This window comes from Ostrinia furnacalis, unplaced genomic scaffold, assembly GCF_004193835.3.
Source record: "Ostrinia furnacalis isolate ACB-3 unplaced genomic scaffold, ASM419383v2 OfSCF2838, whole genome shotgun sequence".
Classification (NCBI taxonomy): domain Eukaryota; kingdom Metazoa; phylum Arthropoda; class Insecta; order Lepidoptera; family Crambidae; genus Ostrinia; species Ostrinia furnacalis.
The window spans coordinates 132,189-154,927 of NW_021133077.1; the positions used below are offsets into that span (position 1 = coordinate 132,189).

The 22,739-nt window shown below is 37.0% G+C and overlaps 1 protein-coding gene across 4 annotated transcripts in view; it reads right to left on the minus strand.

The window, feature by feature from the left end:
- Positions 1-22,739, minus strand: part of LOC114356618 (sodium-coupled monocarboxylate transporter 1) — a 45,409-nt gene that overhangs the window by 7,569 nt on the left and 15,101 nt on the right. For all 4 annotated transcript variants that reach the window (XM_028309873.1, XM_028309872.1, XM_028309875.1 and 1 more), the window contains 6 exons: positions 19,410-19,624; positions 11,654-11,796; positions 10,625-10,827; positions 6,346-6,477; positions 1,995-2,177; positions 529-705 (listed from right to left, as the gene is read on the minus strand). In XM_028309873.1, the coding sequence (XP_028165674.1) occupies positions 529-705; positions 1,995-2,177; positions 6,346-6,477; positions 10,625-10,827; positions 11,654-11,796; positions 19,410-19,624 (1,053 nt within the window). The remainder of the gene's footprint in view (positions 1-528; positions 706-1,994; positions 2,178-6,345; positions 6,478-10,624; positions 10,828-11,653; positions 11,797-19,409; positions 19,625-22,739) is intronic.

The window sequence follows — 22,739 nt, forward strand, 5'->3', positions numbered from 1 at the left end:
GAGTTCGCCGGGTCAGCTAGTATAGCATAAAATACACTTGCGATAGCGTTAATGCAGCTTAGGACGTCCGCAAGGTGGACAGATGACCTTATAGATTTTGCAGAAAGCCGCTGGATAAAGGACGCCTCCGACCGGCCAATCTGGAAATCATTAGGGAAGGCCTATGTTCAGCAGTGAACGTCCTGTGGCTAGAATGGTGATGATGATGAGAATACCGTCAATTACATTCCGGTGGTTTCCCAATGTCCCCAAAACTTAGTGATCAAAGCAGGTACCCAGCAATCTTAAGATCGTGAATACAAATCCCATGTGAGACAGTATTTTGGTTTTAAATTAATCATGTTTGAGAAATAGTTACCCCATCATGGACGAAGTATAGACCCACGCAATTTATTTAATTTAATTAACTGTATGGTTATGTTGGGAGAGGCCTATGTTCAGCAGTGGACGTCCTATGGCTGAAATGATGAACTGTATGGTTCAAAGAAAAACCCTTCTGAACAAAGAAGAAAGACTGCTTCAACTTACCTCAAAGCCCCATTGAAGAGACTGCCCAGGAACAGTCCCAGCATCCCAGGCAAGAACGCGAATTGGTCTTCCACATAATAAGCCAGGACTTCATCGGGTGCAGCAATTCTCCCAGACATCAGAGGGTCGCAGTTCTTGTATACCGCATATAACGCCATGCCCACCACCCAGGATAGACTGAATCAAATTAATAATGTTTATCCAATTTTGAGCAGTATTTTGGCACTTATGAACGTTTCATCATCTCTGTAAACAGTTTATAAACAGTCCATAAACATAGGTGATGAAATATTGTTTATGATACATGTTGCCGTGCTCCCCGCTGTGAGTGGAGAGCAATTAGTGTGGACGGCCAAGATTCAGAAACCTGTGTTTATGGTAAACTTGTTTCACACTGGTCATAAACAGACTTAAACAGTTTATCAACAAAAAATGTTGCCTAATGAATACATGGCTTGACTATTCACCTCTTGTTCCCACCGCTGCAACTTCTGTGTAGCCAGAATCTACAGCTTGACAACAATTATAACCCAACCAATGAAGGTTTTGGCATTTATGAACACTAAAAAGCTATCTTCTATAACTATGAAAGTGAGAGGTGACTGATGCTCCTTTTCAGCATCAATCCCTAATTTTTAAGTGACCCCTATTAACAGGAATTTTGTGGTCATAGTGGTAACTTAAAACGGGCATGAATCACTCACTCATCACGAAATCTCAGAAAAAAACAAGTGTTAGTCTCAAATTTTGCATGGAGGTTCCTTTTTGAACGTAGGTGCTCGCTAAGAACAGATTTTACGAAACTCTACCTCTAAGAGGCTGAAACGGGATCCACGCGTACGAAGGTCACTGACTGACTCACTCATCATGAAATCTCAGAAAATACAATTAGTGCTAGGAGTCTCAAATTTTCCTTGGGGGATCATTCTGTCTCCTTCCTAAAGTTGCTGTGCCCTAACTGGGTCCACATTGTATAACTGCCTAAATTGTAAGACCTAAAATGTGAATGCTAATGTGGTTATGCAAAAAAATAAACTATTGAGTATTTTTTTTTATATTTGATCCAAATAGCGTCCTAAATCCTCTTTAGGTTTGTCTAGACGCTATTGTTCTCTATACAAATAAAAACAAACGTTTTAGTATAAGCATTATATTGAATAAGTATTATATTAAATTATTATATTGAATAAGCTACTTAATCAACTCCTTAAATACCCTTTCACCCTGTATAAAGCATAGTCCTTAAGGGGCACTTGTCTCCTTATCTTTTGCACCCTACCTGAATAGTATGCCCACAGCTGGGACATTCGCCAACAGAGTCCTATTAACCCTGGCTTCGCTGGACATGGAGCAGTAGCGCTGCACGAAGGTCTGCTGGCAGCCGTAGATGGACACGCGGGCAAAAGCTAGTAATAAATAAATCATAGCCCTTAAGGGGCACTTGTCTCCTTATCTTTGCTCCCTACCTGAATAGTATGCCCACAGCTGGGACGTTAGCCAACAGAGTCCTCCTAACCCTGGCTTCGCTGGACATGGAGCAGTAGCGCTGCACGAAGGTCTGCTGGCAGCCGTAGATGGACACCGACATGAAGAGCTGGCCGAAGATTGCGGACAGGGTGTCCACGCGGACTGTTGGGTCACCTGTAAACCTGGAAAAATTAGAGTGAAGACAGTTTACTTATGTGTTGTCACTGAGGTTTAGTAATTTCCAGTCCACAAATCTAAATATACAACGTGTCCCAAAATTCAAGGATTAGCCGGCGCCGCAGGATGGACATAGTCATGACTACTTTAGGAAAAATAAGGAAAAAAAACTATCTCAATTATTTTTTAAGTTACACAATAAATTACGAAATTCTTCGAAAATTGACACCCCTTATGATATTTTACATTACCACGACCACCATTTTTCAAATATTTCTGTTTTTTTTTGTTTGTATCGGCAACTTAAGTAGTGCTGCTGTTCACCCCAGTTCTTAAAACCCAACCCAGCGCAACTTGGAATCTTGGATAGTTGCGTCAACTTTATAAAAAACTTGCCACAGTACTGTTGGGCATTTCTACGGGGACGACCGATCGACCTACTGGGGCGAAAAAAGTACCTTTAAAATTGAAGTACGGACTTGAAAAAAATCACACGTATTTATAGAACTCTTGACTTGATGGAGAGCATATTTAGAAGACCGCCAGGTTTTACATCTCGCCTTGAAAAAATCCGAAAGTTCAAAAACGGGCGAAATTTGGCCTAAAATGGAGTGTCCGGTTTCCANTTATCCAAATGAAACATTAAAACTCCACGGAAAGAGACTAACAGATTTCGGACTTCCGGAGCCAGATATTGATGAAAATAGTATTTTCTTATCTGATCCCGTTTCTGACTATTAATAAGAGTGTAATGTAAATAACATAACCTATATTAACGATTGAATTTGATTGTTTTGTTAATTTGTCTTAGTTTATTTTGAATGTTGATTTAAAATTAAAATAATTTGTGTAAAAACATTTGCAGTTTTTATTTACCATATTTATTAAACACAACTAACGAAGCTATATGAATCTATATTTAATATTCTTTGAGAACCGATGACTACAGAAACATCTATCTACATTTTGCACCTAGAATTGTGTATTATGAGTCAAATTGCACCCGAGCGGAGCCGGGTTTTCATCTAGTTTATAATATTTTCGAGTAATTTGATGACATGTGATTTTTCCTCAATTCCGTGGATCTCAATTCCGCGGAATATGGGGCATCGAATTGAGAAAACACGTACACCGAATTGATATTAAATGAAAATAGATACTTTTATTGTGCTATAAATTGTTTGTGTAACTTAAAATAATAATGAAATCAATAGAGCATAATAATAGGGTGAACTACCAATCATTGGACCATACCAGTCATTGGACAGAAGAAAATAAAACTAATTTTTTGAGGTTTCATTAAAAAAAAACACTGCTATTGCTATCTTATTAAAATAATTCTTCCAGGTTCTTCCCTCGACCTTCACCAGATCGTCGGTCTGCCTAGTGGAGGCCTGCTCACTGGTCTGTGGTTTACTCGACAACTTTTCAGTCCCTACAGACATTATCTGTACGAGCTATGTGCCCCGCCCACTGCTACTTGATTTATGCAATTTTACGGGCTATGTCGGTCACTTTGGTTCTCTTGTGTTTAAGGTTAAGAATAAATAAACAAAGAGACCCTGTGTTATGTCTTTATTTGTTTTATTTAAATAAAATTAAAATAATAATTATATAAAAATTAAGAATTTATTATAGTTCCTTATTAAAAAATTAAACATATTGATTAGGATTTTTCTTTTATTCCATTAGTATTTCAGACACATAAACCTAAAATGAACCATCTAAATAATAGACCAGCAATGAGATATCAAAACGTTTTAAGTATTTATTATATTAATTATTGAAATACATTAGGTATTTCTTCATAATGTCATCAATTCTAAGTTTGCGGAGCGATTTTTATATTTGGAGATTCATTTCTCAATTCCGTGATTCATTTTCTCAATTCGGTGCTCTCTCAATTCGATGCTTAACATTTCTCATAAACCACTTAACACGTTGACTGCCAAAGTAAATTTACTAATTCGCCAAAATTGAATTTTTTGCTAATCGATGTGTAATGGCTTGAAATGAATAGTTATTGTTAAAAAATATTTTTTGACTATTTATATTGACATATTATACCCATAAAAAAAACTGTCAGCCACCCGTGCCTGACGCGGCCCGAATGGTATAAATTTCAGTCACAGCGCCATGTCAAGCATTTTGTCAGGCACAACAAAATCACGTTTCTGCGTTTTGGCGGGAACTACCGTGTCGCATCGCTTTCCTCGCTAAACCCTCGTGAATACTATCGCTCTGTCCGGTTGCTGTCGGTCAACTGTCAAATTTCGGTCGTGTAAAGTCGAGAAAGACAGCAAGTTATAACTTACTCTCTTCAAAGCCCTAATCAGCCTAATTTTTGTCTGTAATGTTTTAATAATTTATTCCGAAATATATCGTAAACTTGTGATTTTATTAGGAATTTCAAATATTTGTCGTGTTTTTACTAAAATTTTCATTCAAACCTGTGTTAATTTTTATTTAGGTACAAGAGTTGCAGGCCATGCTGAACATACTTTGTTGGGGGCCACGTCAGTCATTTAAAATAGGAAGTAACGCATTAAACGTGCCAGGCGGCCTACTGCGGTCGTTTGATTTAGATGCTTCAGTGTCAGGCTCCAGTGACTGACATGGCCCGAATAGGTTGCATGTTTGTCAGTCACCGGTGACTGTCATGGCAGCCTACGTGTTAACAATATTTAGTGACAATGCTATTTTTACATTCAGAATGGAGTAACATTTATTTTTTTGTATTGAAACTACTTAAAAAACTAAATATAAATTTTAGCACCGAATTGAGAAAAAATACACCGTACAGTAGAAATGCCCTGTTCATACTTTTTTTTTTTTACAAAACGATGAGTCAAAGTGGATTGAAAGTAAAAATCGTTCAAAATTTTAAGGAAATAACATATTTTGATTAACTTTTGTGTAAAAACTGCAAGGATTCTGGGGGTTTTAAGAGTTGGGGTGAACAGCGGCACTACTTAAGTTGCCGATATAAACAGAAAAACAGGAATATTTGAAAAATTGTGGTCGTGGTAATGTAAAATATCATAAGGGGTGTCAATTTTCGTCGAATTTCATAATTTATTGTGTAAGTTAAAAAATAATTGAGATAGATTTTTTTCCTATTTTTCCTAAAGTAGTCATGAATATGTCCATCCTGTGGCGTCGGCTTATCCTTGAATTTTGGGACACGTTGTATAAAAGGAGAAACTGACTGACATCAACGCACAGCCTAAACGGCTAAACGTAGGCACTTGAAATTTGGAAGGGACATAGCTTAGGTACCGTAGAGGTGCACTAAGAAAGGAATTCCCGAAATTCCCACGGGAACGGGAGTTGGCGGGAAAAAATATTTGTATGAAAAAATCTAAACCGCGTAAGATATATGAAGGGGGTAAAACGGGATCCACGCGTACGAAGCCGCGGGCGGCCGCTAGTTACTACTATAAAACATCCATGTCAACCCAGACCCATCCAGTTTAGCTAAACTTAATGTAGGTTTGTGTCAGGAGTTTTATCAGGTGATTAAAATCAGCACTGCGATGCCTAACCACTAACCAGTGACGTTAATGATGCTTCTATGCACTTCACAATTAAAAAGAAATAAAGAAAGATACTAGAAGATAAACTAAAGACTAAAAAGCATTGCCAGATCAGTCTGAGCCTACTCCTAACCCCATCATAATATTTTCAGCTTTTTAATGGGATTTATTACGGGACTATTCCCAGCTCTCATTCCCACCACTGCAACTCCTATGTAGCCAGGATCTACAGCTCGACCGCCAATAAAAACCCAACCAGTGAAGGCCTAATTTGTCCCGGGGGAAAGTTAAACTGTCATTGGACCAAACTAAAATAGTAAGACACTTATAGTCTTATGTCATTGGATCCGCAACGAAAGGACAGTGCCAATCCATGTATGGAAGTTGGACCAAGTGCTGCCCAGAATGAAACCATAGTGCATTTTGTTCCTCAGGCCAATACTAATTTGTACTTTTATAATAATATTATTAGCCTGAGGAACAAAATGCACTATGGGTTGATTCTGGGCAACACTTGGTCCAAACCCTGGCACTATCCTTTATCAGAAGAACATAGGAGATTAATGGAGCTTGCAGAAACATTAATATGCCTCAAATGTTTTACAGAAGAAAGGAAAACAATAAAATGTGTGCTCACTTGAAAAACTGCAGCCTCCCGCCGTCAATATTGTCGCTGACCACCTTCCCCGGCCCGCCCGCCTTGACGGTGGCCTGCACGATGAAGGCGCCGCTCACGATCACCATCGTCATCGTCTGGATCACGTCAGCCCTGGAATTGAACGTCATGGAATTAGATTCTGATATTATGCGGCATGGGGCCCACTGAAAACCAGCGTCGTGGCCTTCCCCACCGTGGGCCACGGCATATTATTATGCTGAGTGGAGTCCCATTGCGATGGGCATCGCTGTTGCGACAGGGTAGCACTGCTCAGTTCACTTTTTATTTCCTTGTAATATTTATGTGCTATTTCTGTTTTTTTTTCTGTATACGTTCTAATGTCATGTATAAGTGATGTTGTGTTTCTTTCTCTTTCTTTCTTTCTAGATTATCAACTTACTGAAAAACGGCGCATTTCCCTAATGGATTTTATCTATCTTCCGGCCAGTGGCCATCGACTGACTTTTCAAAATACACTGCTGTTAACATTGTTGTTATGAAATTTTATGGTGACAAACTTCGGAAAGATGGTGGTAGCTAGCCTAGTGAATTTAGATTCTGATCCTGTAGATCCTGGTTCACAGGAGTTACAGCGGTAGTAACGAGAGGTGGAAATAGTCCCGTTTGGCGGACCTAAGCTCTAAATGTAAACATTCTAAATGCAAAATATCAAACAGCGTGTCAGAATTTTACGACGATGTTATTGTATCTATTTTCTTTTCATTTCAAACACCAGCAGTAATTTCAGCTTGGAGATAAGGCTTGATTATAGGATGCACCTAGACCATGAATCTCAATGAGCTAAGTGGTCAGAACAGTATGATGACTTGGGCCGTATTACTAATCAGATCTTCAAAGTGTCTCATTTTGTTTATTTTACAGTTAAGAATTTTTAGACATAAAGAGTAAAACATTCGGAATTTTAAACTAAGGACCCTTTACATGTCTCATAGTCCTTTTGTGTTTCTTAAGCGCTTCTTGAGGAACATTTTTATTATTTTATTTTATTTTACTAAGTAATATGAAGCGGAAACGTTACAAACCACAATTGACGGGTACAGTCTAAAAATAAATAACAGGAAACAGTAGTTGTTTACGTTGTTAATTAAGGAGTTATTCTCTGAATTATTAACCACGCTCTCTTATCGCTAGCTAATAATAGAGGTTACCTACGGTACGGTATAAAATATGCTACTGTATATGAAGCAAAGTAGCCCAATAAAAACCCTTTTAGACATTCGAGAAAAGACCAATTTCCTCCGGCATTTTGGCTACCACCATCGTCTCAAAATAAGATTAAAATCTTGATTGCTTTATGAATGTTAGAAAAAGCTTTCTCTGGCCTATTTACTTTTATTTCACCATGACCATTGTCTTAATTTAAATAGCTCTAAATTCTGTCAACAATTTCAAGATTGTGATTGGTTTATGAATATGGATAACTCTAGTGTAGGCGCTGCGAACGCGCGACACCGTGTTAAATTAGACAATACATGCGCTACACATACCGTAATTATGTTCTTTGCTACTCCAGCGAATTTGCTGGAAATAACTTTAAAAAAAAAAAGAATAATAAAATTTTCACTTGTGACCCAAGCCTGACACAAACGAATCAGAAAGGCATATTAGTGCCCGTTTTCACCATCAATCCCTAATTTGTAAGTGACCCCTATAATGATACATAATATGAATGTCGTTTACATAGGGGTCACTTAAAAACGGGCATAGGGCAACTAAATCTTAAGAAATACTTATTGACATAACAAATAGAAAATATACAACACTACCGTTAATTTTATTCACCAATAGATGATGACCCGGCAAACTTCGTACCGCTATGATCATCAGAAATTTTCAAATCAATTCAGTAGTTTCGGAACAAACAAACAATCAAACCTTTCCTCTTTAAAAATAAGTGTAGTTTTGCCTCCGGTATCTAAAATAAAGAGGGTCGAACTCCTGCAGTGAATATCAAGTAATCTCACTTTGATGACGATTTTCTTTACTAACTCTAGACATTTACATCACAAAATTAAATAAAACACAAAATTATCATAAAATTAATAAAATCAACATGTAATTTGCTGGTTAACAAGCCTATTTTTTGTACTCATTCTCTACCTAATACCTACCTATGTAGGTACTTTAGGTATACATTGAATAATATAAAACATGTCCTAACCAATAAAATTCAACTAAATACACAGCGGAGGGTATTTCCTGTGGCATCTACAATTACGTACTAATTGTAGCGGTCACATTTTATTGTTTTTCCTACATTTTCCTTTATAAAATGAAAAATAAAAGATAATAAGGCATTTATTTTTATTGTTTGTTTTTCTAATGCAAATAAAAATCGTAATACAAGCATTTTAGCTTAGCTTAAGGGGTTAATTAGTAGTAGCATTCTGTGGTATAGATTGTTTCATGATGAACTTACTTATATACTAAACTAGCTGACCTGGCGAACTTTGTTCCGCCTTAATGGCAATAAATAAGCAGACTTTTTTTTTTAATTTCGAACGAGATAAAAAGTATCATGTGTCCTTTTCCTGGCTCTAAACTACCTCCCTGACAATTTTCAGCTAAATCGGTTCAGCCGTTCTTGAGTTATAAGTGGACGTGGAGTAACTAACACGACTTTCTTTTAGTATAGTGATTTAGCTCCAAAATCCTTTATCTCCGTTCTAGATCGTTTCATCCACGAAGACGCGCCCCACCAATTTATAGTCTCGGTCGCGCGGGGTGCGGGGAGTTTGATTTTTTTTTTACAAGGAAAACAATACAGTGTTGAAACTATGTAGACTAATCCGAGCAATCCGAGCGTCATTATTGTAGTGTGCGTGTGCACTCATGGATAATTTAGCGTGTACCGATAACACTCAAACATTAGCAGAAGAATGGTGGGGCGCGACTTCGTGGATGAAACGATCTATAGTAATGACAACAAAAACCACCTTTTTAATAAAATTGATATAAATCTAGGTCAACGCAATTTAGTTGTGTCATATCTTGGCTAGGATAATTGTTTTACACGGTTATTGTCAATTATGTCATTGTATTCATATCATCGCGTATTTAATTGAGTATGCGTTGATTTACTTTAATACTCGAACTGACGTGCCTAAATAGGACAAAGGCCTTTGAAGGGCTTAGGATTTCTACAAGGACCGATCCTGTGTTGGTCGCATCCAGGCGTTTTTCAACCTTCACTATATCGTCAGTCCACCGAGTGGAATATGCCTATAATAGCAACTCGCAAGAACGTTAAATTAGTAGCTCTAGTCTATAAAAGATGTTGCAGTCAAAACTCATAATAGATCAAAACCACTTTTAACTGAAAAAATCAGTCAAAGTGATATTGACCAGGGCATCAGTGAAAACCACTGTTGACTGCAAAAATCAGTTATAAGGTTTTGACCGTACCTAACATTACTTACACATACCTTTTACAGTAGCACAAGAAAACATTATAGGTATATTGGACTGAGACCCAGCATAATATTTATTTCCCTGTCAGTTTAAGTCAAATCATCATCATCAGCCCTTTACAGTCCACTGCTGGACTATGAGCTCCTCCACTATAGTGGAGGGTTTTGCCATAATGCCCACGCTTGGCAGGCGGGTTGGAGATCGCAGTTTAAAAGATTGATGTTTTTCAGAGAGCGGTGCTCCCCGTTCTGTGTTTGATGTGTAGTACCTTATAAGTCGCCTCTTATGACACTCGTGGGAAGAGTAGGGGTTGGTGACAAATGTATTCTACACTGCCGTCACCACACGGCTTTAGTCAAATAACTTATCTCAATAGACAATTTGACACCATTCTCCAATAATTCGAAACCACAACATTTCTAAAAAAATCAAAATTATCTTTATTTGTTTAGACTAATTAAATCAGTACTTGCAAATCGTCAAATGCTCTTAAGGAGCCTATACATGTCTCATTCTTTTTTTGCCCTACCAGCGCTTCGAGACAAACATTTGGCAAGTGCTGAGAAGAAGCGCCGCAACAAACTCAGTCACCACTGTCTGCCGGTTTAAGAAGACACTTCATTCTGGTCTTAAAAAATTAATTAAATTTAAATTACCTGTAAATTACGATTTTTGGTCGCATTATAATTGAAAAAAGTAGTGTCATTGAGTTGACAAAATAGTGACGTCATTTGCTTGTAGTGCCATACAAAATCTATGGGAGAGTTTCGTTTTGCCAGTTTTAAAAAGTACGTGAATTGATTGGTGGTGTCAACATGTCAATTACCTGATAGCAGCAGCCAGCCCGCCAAGCAGGTTGAAGACGATAGCCACAGCTGTAAGCACAGCGGCTGAAGCCCAGTGCGGCAGTGCCAGGACCGCGTGGAGAGCCACGGTCGGCGTGTAGACCGTGACTGCCAGGTTGAGGAGCTGTCTGATGAGGAAGGTGGCGGCGGCTAGGCGACGCACCCAGGAGCAGTTGAAACGCATCTGTGAAAATAACGCTTGATGTGTTACTCGTATTCCTTAGTTGATACCGATCAGGTATTTACGAAGTTATAAAAAGGCCGCACTGATATTGACGTCCCTTAGTTATTTGCAACTCAAAAGTTATGATTAGATCCCCAGGCTAAAAAAAACTCTAAAAATGAGCCTCTCAGATTTTTTCTTGGAATAGAAGTTACTGGTGCCATACACCTAGGTAATCCTTCATATATAAAAACTATCGAGTCTTTTGAAAATTGACAAACGCTGGCCGTAACAGCGTATTAAACTTGAAAATTTCAACGGGTTCATCCAGTGTCTAAGTAGTTCAGCTTGAAGTGCAGTCGCCCGGCAAGCGGAAGGTCGTGGGTTCAATTCCCGCCTTAGGCAGTTCGATTTTTTCAAGTTATTTATAATTTTCAAATTAGTTTAAGATGCGACTCTTAAAAAATTAAATAACTATCGATTGTTTAGATGAGAAATTAAGTAAACTTCGCATGCCTATCAAATTCCATCAGCCTATTATAATGCGAAAAACCCTTTGACCTCAAAGGATGGTCAGGGCATGCTAAAGCTTTTCCATTTTTTCATCCAACTATGATACTTATGCCCGTTTTCACCATGAATCCCTAAGTGACCCCCATGGTGACACATAACAGGCATTTTGGCTTCTTAGGGTTCACTTTAAAAAATTAGGGATTGATGGTGAAAGCGGGCATTAGTCATGGATCAGGTTGGCTTCCTACAACACCTTCGCCGTGACGTGGTCTTCGATCGAATCCCATTTACTGAAAAGTTGCATATTAAAGACTCTTTAATTATCAAATGTTACCTGAAGATACTCGTAAACGGAGTTGGTGTGCAGCCGATAGTAGACCGGCACGAAGATGAAGCAGACCAATGGGAAGGCCAAGATGATGCCGTACAGCGTCTCCCACATCGCCGACCCTCGGTACACCAGCTCCGACGGGAATCCTGGAAGGAGAAGAAAATTTTTTGAGACCCGTGTTTCTCTATTTTCTATTTTAATACAAAATGAACGCGAAAGTTTCAAGTCTTGTAGAGGAGAGAAGATGTTACGTAGTTTAGATAACTAATGTGGGAAACCTTGCTCCTGGAGGCGTTTGTCTAACAGTGGAAAGTTTAAAATCTTATAGAGGAGAGAAGATGTTATGTAGTTTTGAAGAAATAGGAAAACTATTGTGGAAAACCTTGCTCCCGGAGGCGTTTGTCTAACGTCATTTAACTGAAATGAACGAATAAAGAAAACTATTGCGTCTTGCCAATGTTCAGTCGTTTTATGCCCGTTTTCACCATCAATCCCTAATTTTTAAGTGACCCCTATGGTGATACAAACAGGAATAAATTTTTCATAGGGAGTCACTTAAAAATTAGGGATTGATGGTGAAAACGGGCATTACAATTTTATTATTACAAGCTTTATATTGACTTCACTTGTTAGTATGTGTGGGACAAATCTTGCAACTGAATTTAAGACCAGTTCTCCTCAACCGATTGAGCTAAAATTTGGTATACTTATGTAAGTACGATGACAATGCAATATTATGGTACCATTGAGCTGGTCTGATGATGGAGTCGGGAGGTGGCCATAGGAACTCCTAAACAAAACGGCGGAAACTCATCGAGTTTGGGTTCGTTGGATTTGTCTTTTCGAGCACTTTAGTATTAGATAATGTCCAGGGTCCTGAGATTAAGATATAACTAAAAAGTGTAAAATAAAATTATAATAAAAATAAACTTTTTTAAAAACAAGCTTTTATTCTGAATTTCGAAAGCTTGTAGCGCAAACAGAGAAAAAGAGGAGTAAATTCCATGCGCGATACAAGGTTTCGAAATTCAGAATAAAAGCTTGTTTTTAAAAAAGTTTATTTTTATTATAATTTTTTTTAGCTAGTGAAATAGTACGTCAGTTCTGTTCGTCTCTACATTAAATCTAATTTAATTAGGATTCCTAATATAGCTTGGTTCGTTTGTATTAGCCTTTACACTGCTGAACAAAGACCTCTCCCAAGGATAACCACAACCACCTATCTATGTGCTACCCGCATCTAGGTGCTTCCCGCGCGCGACCTTCACCAAATCGTCGGTTCACCTAACTTAGACTCCACCTAGCATAGATTGGTTAATTTTTATTATCATTACGTTATGTAGGTATGTAGGTATGCAATTTCACAATCGTTGATAGTTTTTCAAAGGTATGTGTGTACGAGGATTTATAAAAATGTTATTATACTTACATAGAATTTTGTGCTACAATGTTACTATGTGTAGTCTCTATGTATGATTTTTCGTCCTACAATTAGATGTCGATTGTCATAAAAATGCTTATCATTGAGAAAATTAAAACAAATTGCAATTAAATACATATCAGTACGCGATTTTATCCGGTTTGCCACTGGATTAATCATGCTTCGTGCCATTATTGTGACCCTAAATTCAGTTTCAATTAATAAACCATGGGTCCATGGGCAATCCCATAAAACAAATCTACTTGAAAGGTTTATTGGACTGAGTACATACTGTAACAAGTAGGAAGCGATCCTGTTAAAATCAATGTTTAACTTTACGTATAACTTTAATATCACGTTAATCCCAGCTGGAAGTAGGTCTCCAAACAGTAATGGCGTCAAATTTATTTCTATGACAATATAAAATGCTATTTCCTCTATAATACTTGTAAAACACCATGTTCTTGTGTCGTCTCCGCAATCATGTGCATTACGGTGTAATGATAGAGCTAAATGGAAAGCCACACTACGTGCCAAAATTAGACCTAACTCTATTTCAGTCGATTTTGATGTTTGCCATTGATATAGTTTGAGTCCTGGGAAAGGATATAGGATAGTTTTTATCCCGGTTTTTGAAACAGGCACCAGCGCGATAAAGTTTTTCTGTGACAGACAAAATTTCACGCGGGCGAAACCGCGGTTGAAAAGCTAGTATCTTATAATAGTTCCCACAGCAATCCAGTTTTCCAGTATCCCGTAAAATTAGACTGTCGTGTGAGTAAACACACATGTGTATTTGAAATTCGTGTTACAAATTCTAACGGATCGGTTTTTTCAGGACACTGCAATCGGTATGTTCGTACAAAAAACAGTGCCTGCAAAAAACGTGGGAAAAGTTCTAATTCATAAAACAATCTCAACCAAAAGATTTGTCATCCTTTTGCATCATAACTTTGTCTAAGATACCATTTTAGTCACAGTTGCACGTATTACCGTAGTACTTATTATTATTATGTGGTATTACGGAATGTAATTTGCACTTTAGACTCTAAAGACAGTACTAATTATGACGTAAGTAATTAAATTACAAAGTGCTTTGTTCTGCTACAATATTTGAGGTTGTTTCTAACATACAAGTATGACAGTTTCTGCTATTTTCTTATGTAAGTACTCGCATATCCGATGAAACTAAAAAAAACTTATTACAAGTGCACGGTTATTTTTTAAAGTGTATAGAAAAGAAATAAATTTTCATTTTATATAAACGGGTCTTTTCACTCATAGAGTAACTGTCTACTTTCCAACTGCCGAAACACATGCCTATTAACATTTAAATAATGCTGTTACGATAAGCATAGTTGCAAGTAGGTAAGTTTTAAAGTTTTCTCTACTAGTTATTGGACCGACGATCTGGTGTAGGTCGCGAGAGGTGCCTGGATGCGGGCAGCACAGGACCGGTCTTTGTGGAAATCCTTGGGGGAGGCCTTTGTCCAGCAGTGGACGTCTTTCGGCTGAAACTACTAGTTATTAGTAAATAGGTGTCGATGGACGATCTTTACTGGAATCTGCAATATTGAGGAAATAATACACATTCCAAGTATGTAGGTACTACGTCATAGGTAAGTATTGCCTTAGATTTCAACCACCATTTAGTCACCTGCGTCAAAGGAACTATTCAAAGGAAATAGGTAGAAATACGTGCGTATTGTAAAACCCAGTAAGTTAAGAATGATTAAAACATGACAAAGATTAATTATTGTTACAGATGAGTCATGCAGAGCTAGGGAGAGGGACACGATAAGGTGCCTAACCTTAACCTAGTTTTGAGTGCACCCTTTTGTTTTCTTTTTCCGCGGTGTTGATAATGTTACTCATTATTTGAGGTGTATGCAGGCTGCGTTAAAGACAATTTACAGTTTTACGGCTGCATTAAAAATTATTTAAAAATGTATGTTATACTTTCATACTGAAATGTTAAATGACCATTTAATATTGTAACCCCTTTTTCTATTTCTAATAGACAGCTGTCAGTAGTTGTCTGGAAGATGTGTCTAGCGATTTAACTAAATGATTTCAGTTGGTGATTTCCTTTCAATAGTTATTAACATTTCTTATCGATTAGAGTCGAATGGAAGAGCAGTCGCCCGGCAAGCGAAAGGTCGGGGGTTCGATTCCCGCCTTAGGCAGTTCGATTTTTTCAAGTTGTTCATTTATAATTTACTTTCGTTTTTCGTTTAATCAAAAAACTGAACTACATAACGTACAAAACTAAATAATAATGCTTTTGAACTAAGCTGTTCGTATGATAATATTATGTTTACTACAAATCAACGTCTAATCCCAAAAAAACCGTTTTAAAACGCATTACGTGTTTATAAAAGAATGTTATAAAATTGCTTACTTCCTTATATTTCTACTCGTATGTGCGTATATCGTGCCTACATTAACTATTCTCCCACAAGAAAAAATGAAGACGTCGGAAAAAAATATAACCTTAAACTTGCGAACGTCATTGTTATAATTTTACAGTTAATGTCCTGTCATTAACGTCTTTTATATTTGCAAACTAATATTTGGTTTTGGAAATTCGTAGTAGATGTAATAGCTTCTTAAAAGAGATCTGATAACCTAAACTTTAAATATAATTAAAGTACGTACCTACCTATTATTTTATTTCGGTATTTAAAATATTAATGCTAAGTAGACCCAGTTAAAATGGATTATAAGAATTCCCAGTCTTCAACGAGACTGTTCGGACTACATGTCTGTTTTTGTTAATCATTTATCAATCAATTTTCGAATCAAAATGTTTCAAAACGATCAATCTTATCTAACTGTAATACGTGCGAATTTGTAAGAAAAATATACAGTCAGATATAAAATATAACTACAGGTCACATAAAGGAGACAATCACAGGAAACACAATAGTTAAACTAATATAATGCCAATTGTCGCAAACCAAACATAATTGCACGTTAAAACCACATATTTACGAAACAAACTCTGCCCTGTCAACATTCGCAGTGCGTACCGTTAGTCACATCTGTCAACAATTTACTCTATGACTATCAAATGAATCATTGTTCGATAATAAAAGTCGTTCATGCATTTTCGATTGATTAGAAACACTTTTGACTTTTCATGTTCTTGATAATTTCTTTTCCGTGAACAATTTTAACTAATTAGGTAATGCTATGACTAATCATTATTTTTGATCGCGAGCCTGAATTGTTTTTATAAATGAATTTGGTGGTTAATGCCACAGCCAGTTTATTTCATTCATGGATCATCATCATCATAATCAGTCATAGAACGACCACTGCTGAACATAGGCCATCCCTAATGATTTCCAGATTAATCAGTTGATAGCGCCCTGCATCCAGCGCCTTCCTACTACCTTTATGAGGTCGTCGGTCCACCTTGTGGACGTCTCACGCCGCTTTCGGTACGTGGCCTCCACTCCAGAACTTTGCTACCCCTTCGACCGTTCTGCATACTATTTAACCAACTCTGTGGTCTAGGGGTAAGACCACCTGCTTTAGACGCAGAGGTCCGGGGTTCGATTCCCAGTGGGGGCAGATTTTTCGGTTCGGTTTGGTTGGTGGTAGGGCTTGTTCTAAGTCCGCCTGGCTAGCTACCATAATCTTACCTAAGTCTGTCGCCATAACAACAATGTTAATAACATTGTTGTGTTCTGACAGTTAGACGTAAGATAGCCAGTTTCTCCGTGGTTGAGGATTCCGGGTGAAGCTCGCTTCCACCTTCGGCCTGATCATCACTTACCATCAAGTGAGATACAGGCCAAGAGCTTCCTCGTTGTGGATAAAAAAATAAAAATAAAAACTATGTGCCCTGCCCATTGCCACTTCAGCTTTAATTGGGTATTTGATTTTAATTGGAATCAAAATCAAAAAACCAAAAGAGTTTGTCCCATTTACCTATTGCCCCGAAGCAGTGGTATGGTTATAGTAATACTGGGACATGTAAAAGCGTTTTTTAAAAGCTTTTTTGCTGAAAATATTATGACTTTGACTTTTCAGTAGAAAAAGCCTCAGTCTCTAAGTGATGAGTGACGGTGATGCATGATGTTAAATAGGATTTATATGCGATTTTATATTGTTCGTTAGTATTGTGTTGTAGTAAGTACATAAATGAAGGCAATGTAGGAATAATAATCGTTAATGAACTTATGGATACTTATAGACGTAGAATATTAAATTATTATTAAAAGCAATTTCAGTAATTTACTATCAATTCTTCCTTCTTCATTGGTAATTTCATCTATAGTAAATTTTATATTTTAATTACGTATTTGACAGGGTATAAGACATCTTTTAAATGCGGTGATAAATATCATTAAAGCCTATTTTATTTTATTTATGAACATAAGTAATAATTATTATTATGGCCCATTGTTATGACAATATACTATATTTAGTACAGCCTATAATGTTTTGTTTGCAATTTCAATATTTTCCTCCTATATTGATTTACATTTTGAAATATTAATTTCTTAGGCCTGTCAAAACTTTAAATAAATATGGTCATTTTACACAGCAGCGTTAACTCTAGTGCTATTTGAAGCAACTCTTGTAATTTGATTACAGTACTTATATTTCTACTTATTATTAGCAATCTATTATTTTTGCTACTTCGCTATTGGCATCTACTTAAATAGATTAGGCGACTAACGCCCGTATTCACAAACATTACTATGAGGTCTCACAGTGCGCGTGGACGCACAGGGTGACACATGAACCAATCACAGAGTATTTTCAACGCTGTGCGTTCGATTTGCTGCTTCACTTAAGCAAGCATCGTTTGTGAATACGGGCGTAAGACACAAATTATAATGTACGAACATCAGGTCTCCCCAACCCGTCTGTCCAACGTGGCTAGTATAGACCAACTCCTCCCTTCCCTCTGGTCAATTAGGTGGTCATGCTCCTGCTAAAGCCTGACAAAGGTGACTGAGTTTCTTCCGCCACCTCTTCTCATTACCAGCCGATATGTTGTACCGAAGTGGTGATAGGGCAAGCTATATTTCTTGGGACGCGTTTAAATGCTCTAAAGTCAAAGTCAAAGTCAAAATTTCTTTATTTGTTTAGACTAATAAATAGTTCTTACAAATCGTCATTTTGCTCTTAAGGAGCCTCTACATGTCTCATATTCTTTTTACCCTACCAGCGCTTCGAGACCAACATTTGGCAAGTGCTGAGAAGAAGCGCCGTAACAAGCTCAGTCACCACTGTCTGCCGGTTAATATAAATAAAAGGGCCTACATTAAGGAACTCGAATGAAGACTATATTATGCTTACCTAAAAAGGATCTGACTCCTGCGATCACCGAGACGCCTAGTTTACTAAATTATCTACTAATATTTTCAAAAAACGGTGGACCAATGTCGAGAAGAAGCTGCGCTATGTACTGTGGAGTTTCCATTTGCCTCTGGTCAATTACAGACTATGGACGGGTGTCTATGGGCGACGGTAATCACTTACCATCAGGTGACCCGTCTGTGGGTCTAGACAAAGTGCAAATTATAATCGCAAACCAGTTGAAAAGTGGTCGAAAAGCTCCTTTTTTGTATGGAGTTTTGACGGATTCGATTTTCGATTCGATCAAAATGTGCGTTTTGTCTAGGGGGGCTGCTCGTTTGCCTCCTGTCACCTTAGATTAATAAAACCTAGATGGATAGTCTTCATACAAACGCTTCGTCAAGAGTGAGGCAAACATCTTATGTCATTAGTGTCAATTTTGTTGGGGAGTGTAGACAATGAAGGCGATTTTCCCGAAAGTAGGGAAATTTTTAATACGTTTTTAATTATTTTATAATTAACATAAACAAAACGCATCATGTACTTACTTATTTATTGAATTCAAAGTACCTACCTAATAACAATAAGATAAATCGACTTAAAAGTCTCGATTTCATAAAAAAGGAAGTGTATTTGTACGGCGAACAATTGGGAAATAAATTTTCTTGTTACTGGTATCATTCCCGTATTTAATTTTTGAAAGCCAAATTCAAGCAAAATACGCGTCCTATTGTAGTACTTACTTATGAAATGTAACACTGGTCACTTTCTTTCGTTTTTCTGATGTATTTTAGACACCCTTTCACAGCACAAACCGTTTTAATTAATTAAAATTCGTCGGACATGTTTACCAATTTTTCACTTTGACAGTTCATGTGACGTTTACGGGTGAGCCGTGCCGGCTCCCTAAAAACTGCCTCACCTTTCGTGCACTGACTATCTATCTAGGTTTTATTAATCTAAGCCTGTCACATAAAAAAAAATGATGATGATAATAATAATGATGATGATGATGCTTACCAAGAAAGGATCTGACTCCAAGCGTCCCTCTAGCCACGGACAATATCATAGCGATCACTGACACGCCACCGCCGGCGAATATGTACGCTCGCTTGGCGCTGCCCCCGGCTTCGCTCGCGTCCCTCCGCCGTTGCCAGAGAGGCACGCAGGAGGTGGCCGCTATGAACACCCCGAACACTATGCATTCCCATGCCAGCCAGCCGGAATTCATGGTTCTGGAAAGATAGAGAGAAAGATTTTAAACCGGCAGACAAGTGACTGAGTTTGTTGCAGCGCTTCTTCTCAGCACTTGCCAAATGTTTGTCTCGAAGCGCTGGTAGGGCAAAAAAATAATGAGACATGTATGTATGGGCTTCTTAAGAGCATTTGACGATTTGCAAGTACTACTTAATTTAATTAGTCTAAACAAATTAAGATAATTTTGATTTTGATTTGATTTTGAGATAAATAGAGACCCTTAAACCCACTTAATGCTACCGTCGTTTTAAAACAACACAACAATATTTGGAGAATAACTATATAAGTACCTACTTTAGCTTATTTTTATTTATGTTACTTGACAGGTGACGGTTTTATCGACTTACGCCCGTTTTCACCATCAATCCCTAATTTTTAAGTGACCCCTATGGTAATACATAACAGGCATTTTGTACTCATGGGGGTCACTTGAAAATTAGGGATTGATGGAAAAAACGGGCATTAATCTGTGTGGCAAATCTGAACAATTCTTAGGTTCTACTTATTTTTAACTATTCTGTGGTGCTACAAAGAACATGTTAATGTTTAGTTTTATTTATTTATTTATACTTTTGCACATAAAACTGTACAGTGGCGGACTTAATGTTGAACTTATTTATGTATTTTCCTGAAGCAAATACGAGTAAGTCCAGTCTTACTACTACTATACAGGGTGGCCAAAACAGTGAGGTCTAAAAGAAAAATTTAGATTCCTTACATCGAGGTGTACCTAAATCACCCCCATGTATGTAATACGATTGTGCATCGTTTAGGAGATAGAGTTAATTTTGTGATATTTTCAAATTTTGTGACCTAGTAGGCTTTAAACATTTTTATCTTTTTTTCGGGTTGACTTTTTTCAGATTTCTTTTTTTCGACAGATTTGTTATTAATTGCAGATGTTTGAAAAAAATAATCACCTTCCTATCTTTGATTCAAGATACAAAAGTTTTGCTAGAAACATTAAAATTATGCTTTTATCAGAACACTATCAAATTTTCAACTTACAAGTTTAAGTAAAAAAAGAACTGCCATAGGTCCAAAACCGTAAAGAGGTAGGAAGCCATAGTTCCTTAGTAGTTGAAGTTCCCTTCCACCTTCAGCCTAATCATCAGTTTCCGCCAGGTGTGATGAAGGGCAAGAGCTTCCTCGTTGAGAATAAAAACATGTTCTGTCCAGTTACTGCTCTAAATCTGTTCTACGTAATGTAAACTTAGAGGATTCCCAACATTAATTTACTCTAAGAAAGTCAAAAACATGTAACGGAATCTCCGACTTACCACTTTAGTGGACCGATTACAGGAAATAGTGGCCCATTAAGTACATGTTTTTTTGTATTATTATGAATGTTCAGGAATCGGCGCAGTTTTTAAAATGGTTTTGGACCTATGGAAGTTCTTTTTTTTACTTAAACTTGTAAGTTGAAAATTTGATAGTGATCTGATAAAAGCATAATTTTAATGTTTCTAGCAAAACTTTTGTATCTTGAATCAAAGATAGGAAGGTGATTATTTTTTTCAAACATCTGCAATTAATAAAAAATCTGTCGAAAAAAAGAAATCTGAAAAATGTCAACCCGAAAAAAAGATAAAAATGTTTAAAGCCTACTAGGTCAAAAAATTTGAAAATATCACAAAATTAATTCTATCTCCTAAACGATGCACAATCGTATTACATACATGGGGGTGATTTAGGTACACCTCGATGTAAGGAATCTAAATTTTTCTTTTAGACCTCACTGTTTTGGCCACCCTGTATGTATAACAGAACGGTGGTAGAGTTTCTTTCAACTGGAGTTTCAGGTATTGATCGATGCTATTTTCGTACAATAAGAACTCAAACTCAACTTGAAACAAAAATAACAACAATTAATACTATCGTAATTAAACTACTTCCAGCATTAAATACAAATTGCGATAAGGTGCGATTGCGGTCAAATACCTGCCTTGTCTAGCATAAAAAAAATGTACATAAATGTGACTATAAATAATTAATTTAATGTATTTTTTAGTTAAGTCATGATTATTTTAATTATTGTTTGTATTTAGTTCATTTAAATTAACGTTGTGTCGTAATTTTGCTACTTCCGCTATCAAATACGAATATTAATTGTATGTAAATCATTAATTATATTTTTATTAGTCAATATATAGTTTTTACCTATCCCATATTAACATACAAACACACATTGACGCTTCTATTATTTATACTATCAATAGGTACTTTCAAGTCGCCTTGTATCCTACACACCTACAAGTAAGGTATTGTATGCTTGCATTTCTAATTGCCAGTCACCAAACTTTAACGCTCTATATAAACAAATACAATCTAGCTAATTCATATGCAAACATTATAAGTTTAAACGCAAACAGCGTTTATGCCTCTTGAGACATTTGCTAATCAGTAACAATGTGATAATGATTTAAACAGATCTGACAAACGTCATATGATTGCCTTCTGCCTACGCCTGTAGTTGTTTGTAATCTAGTGGTCATGAGCCTCCCTTATCCCTGTGTACGCAAGTTTGATACGCAAGAGGAATACATTAAAGTCTTGTTCCCATGGAGAGATCCCGTTTTTTGCAGGAACTGTATTTACAGCATAATATGCTGAGTGGGGTCCCATTGCGATGGGCATCGCTGTGTGACAGGGTGGCACTGCTTAGTTTACTTGCTCTTTCATTGTAATGTTTTATGTCACCTCTGTCTTATTTGCTTTTTTTTTTACCTCTTATGTCTTTTGTGATGTCCATGTCAATATTTTTCTTACAGGATCCTGTTTAGTAATATACGTGTTTTAGTAGTATATGTGAAAAACCCCATTTGTATCCTGCAAAGCACCGATACGTCCGATTTGTATTTCGAATTTCCAACAACTTAAGAGATTTGTTGTTTGTGTGTTCACATGATAGTCCAGTTTTGCACGATGCTGTATTACTGGATCGTGAGGACAAGCCCTTAAATGTAAACTTTGTTTGTTTATTTCCAGTTTTATTAGTATAATTAAGTATGTCAGACGCGAGACACATTTATTTGGTGTCTCATTATGTTTGACACTTGGGTTTTGACCTCAATTCTAACCTCAGTTGTTACA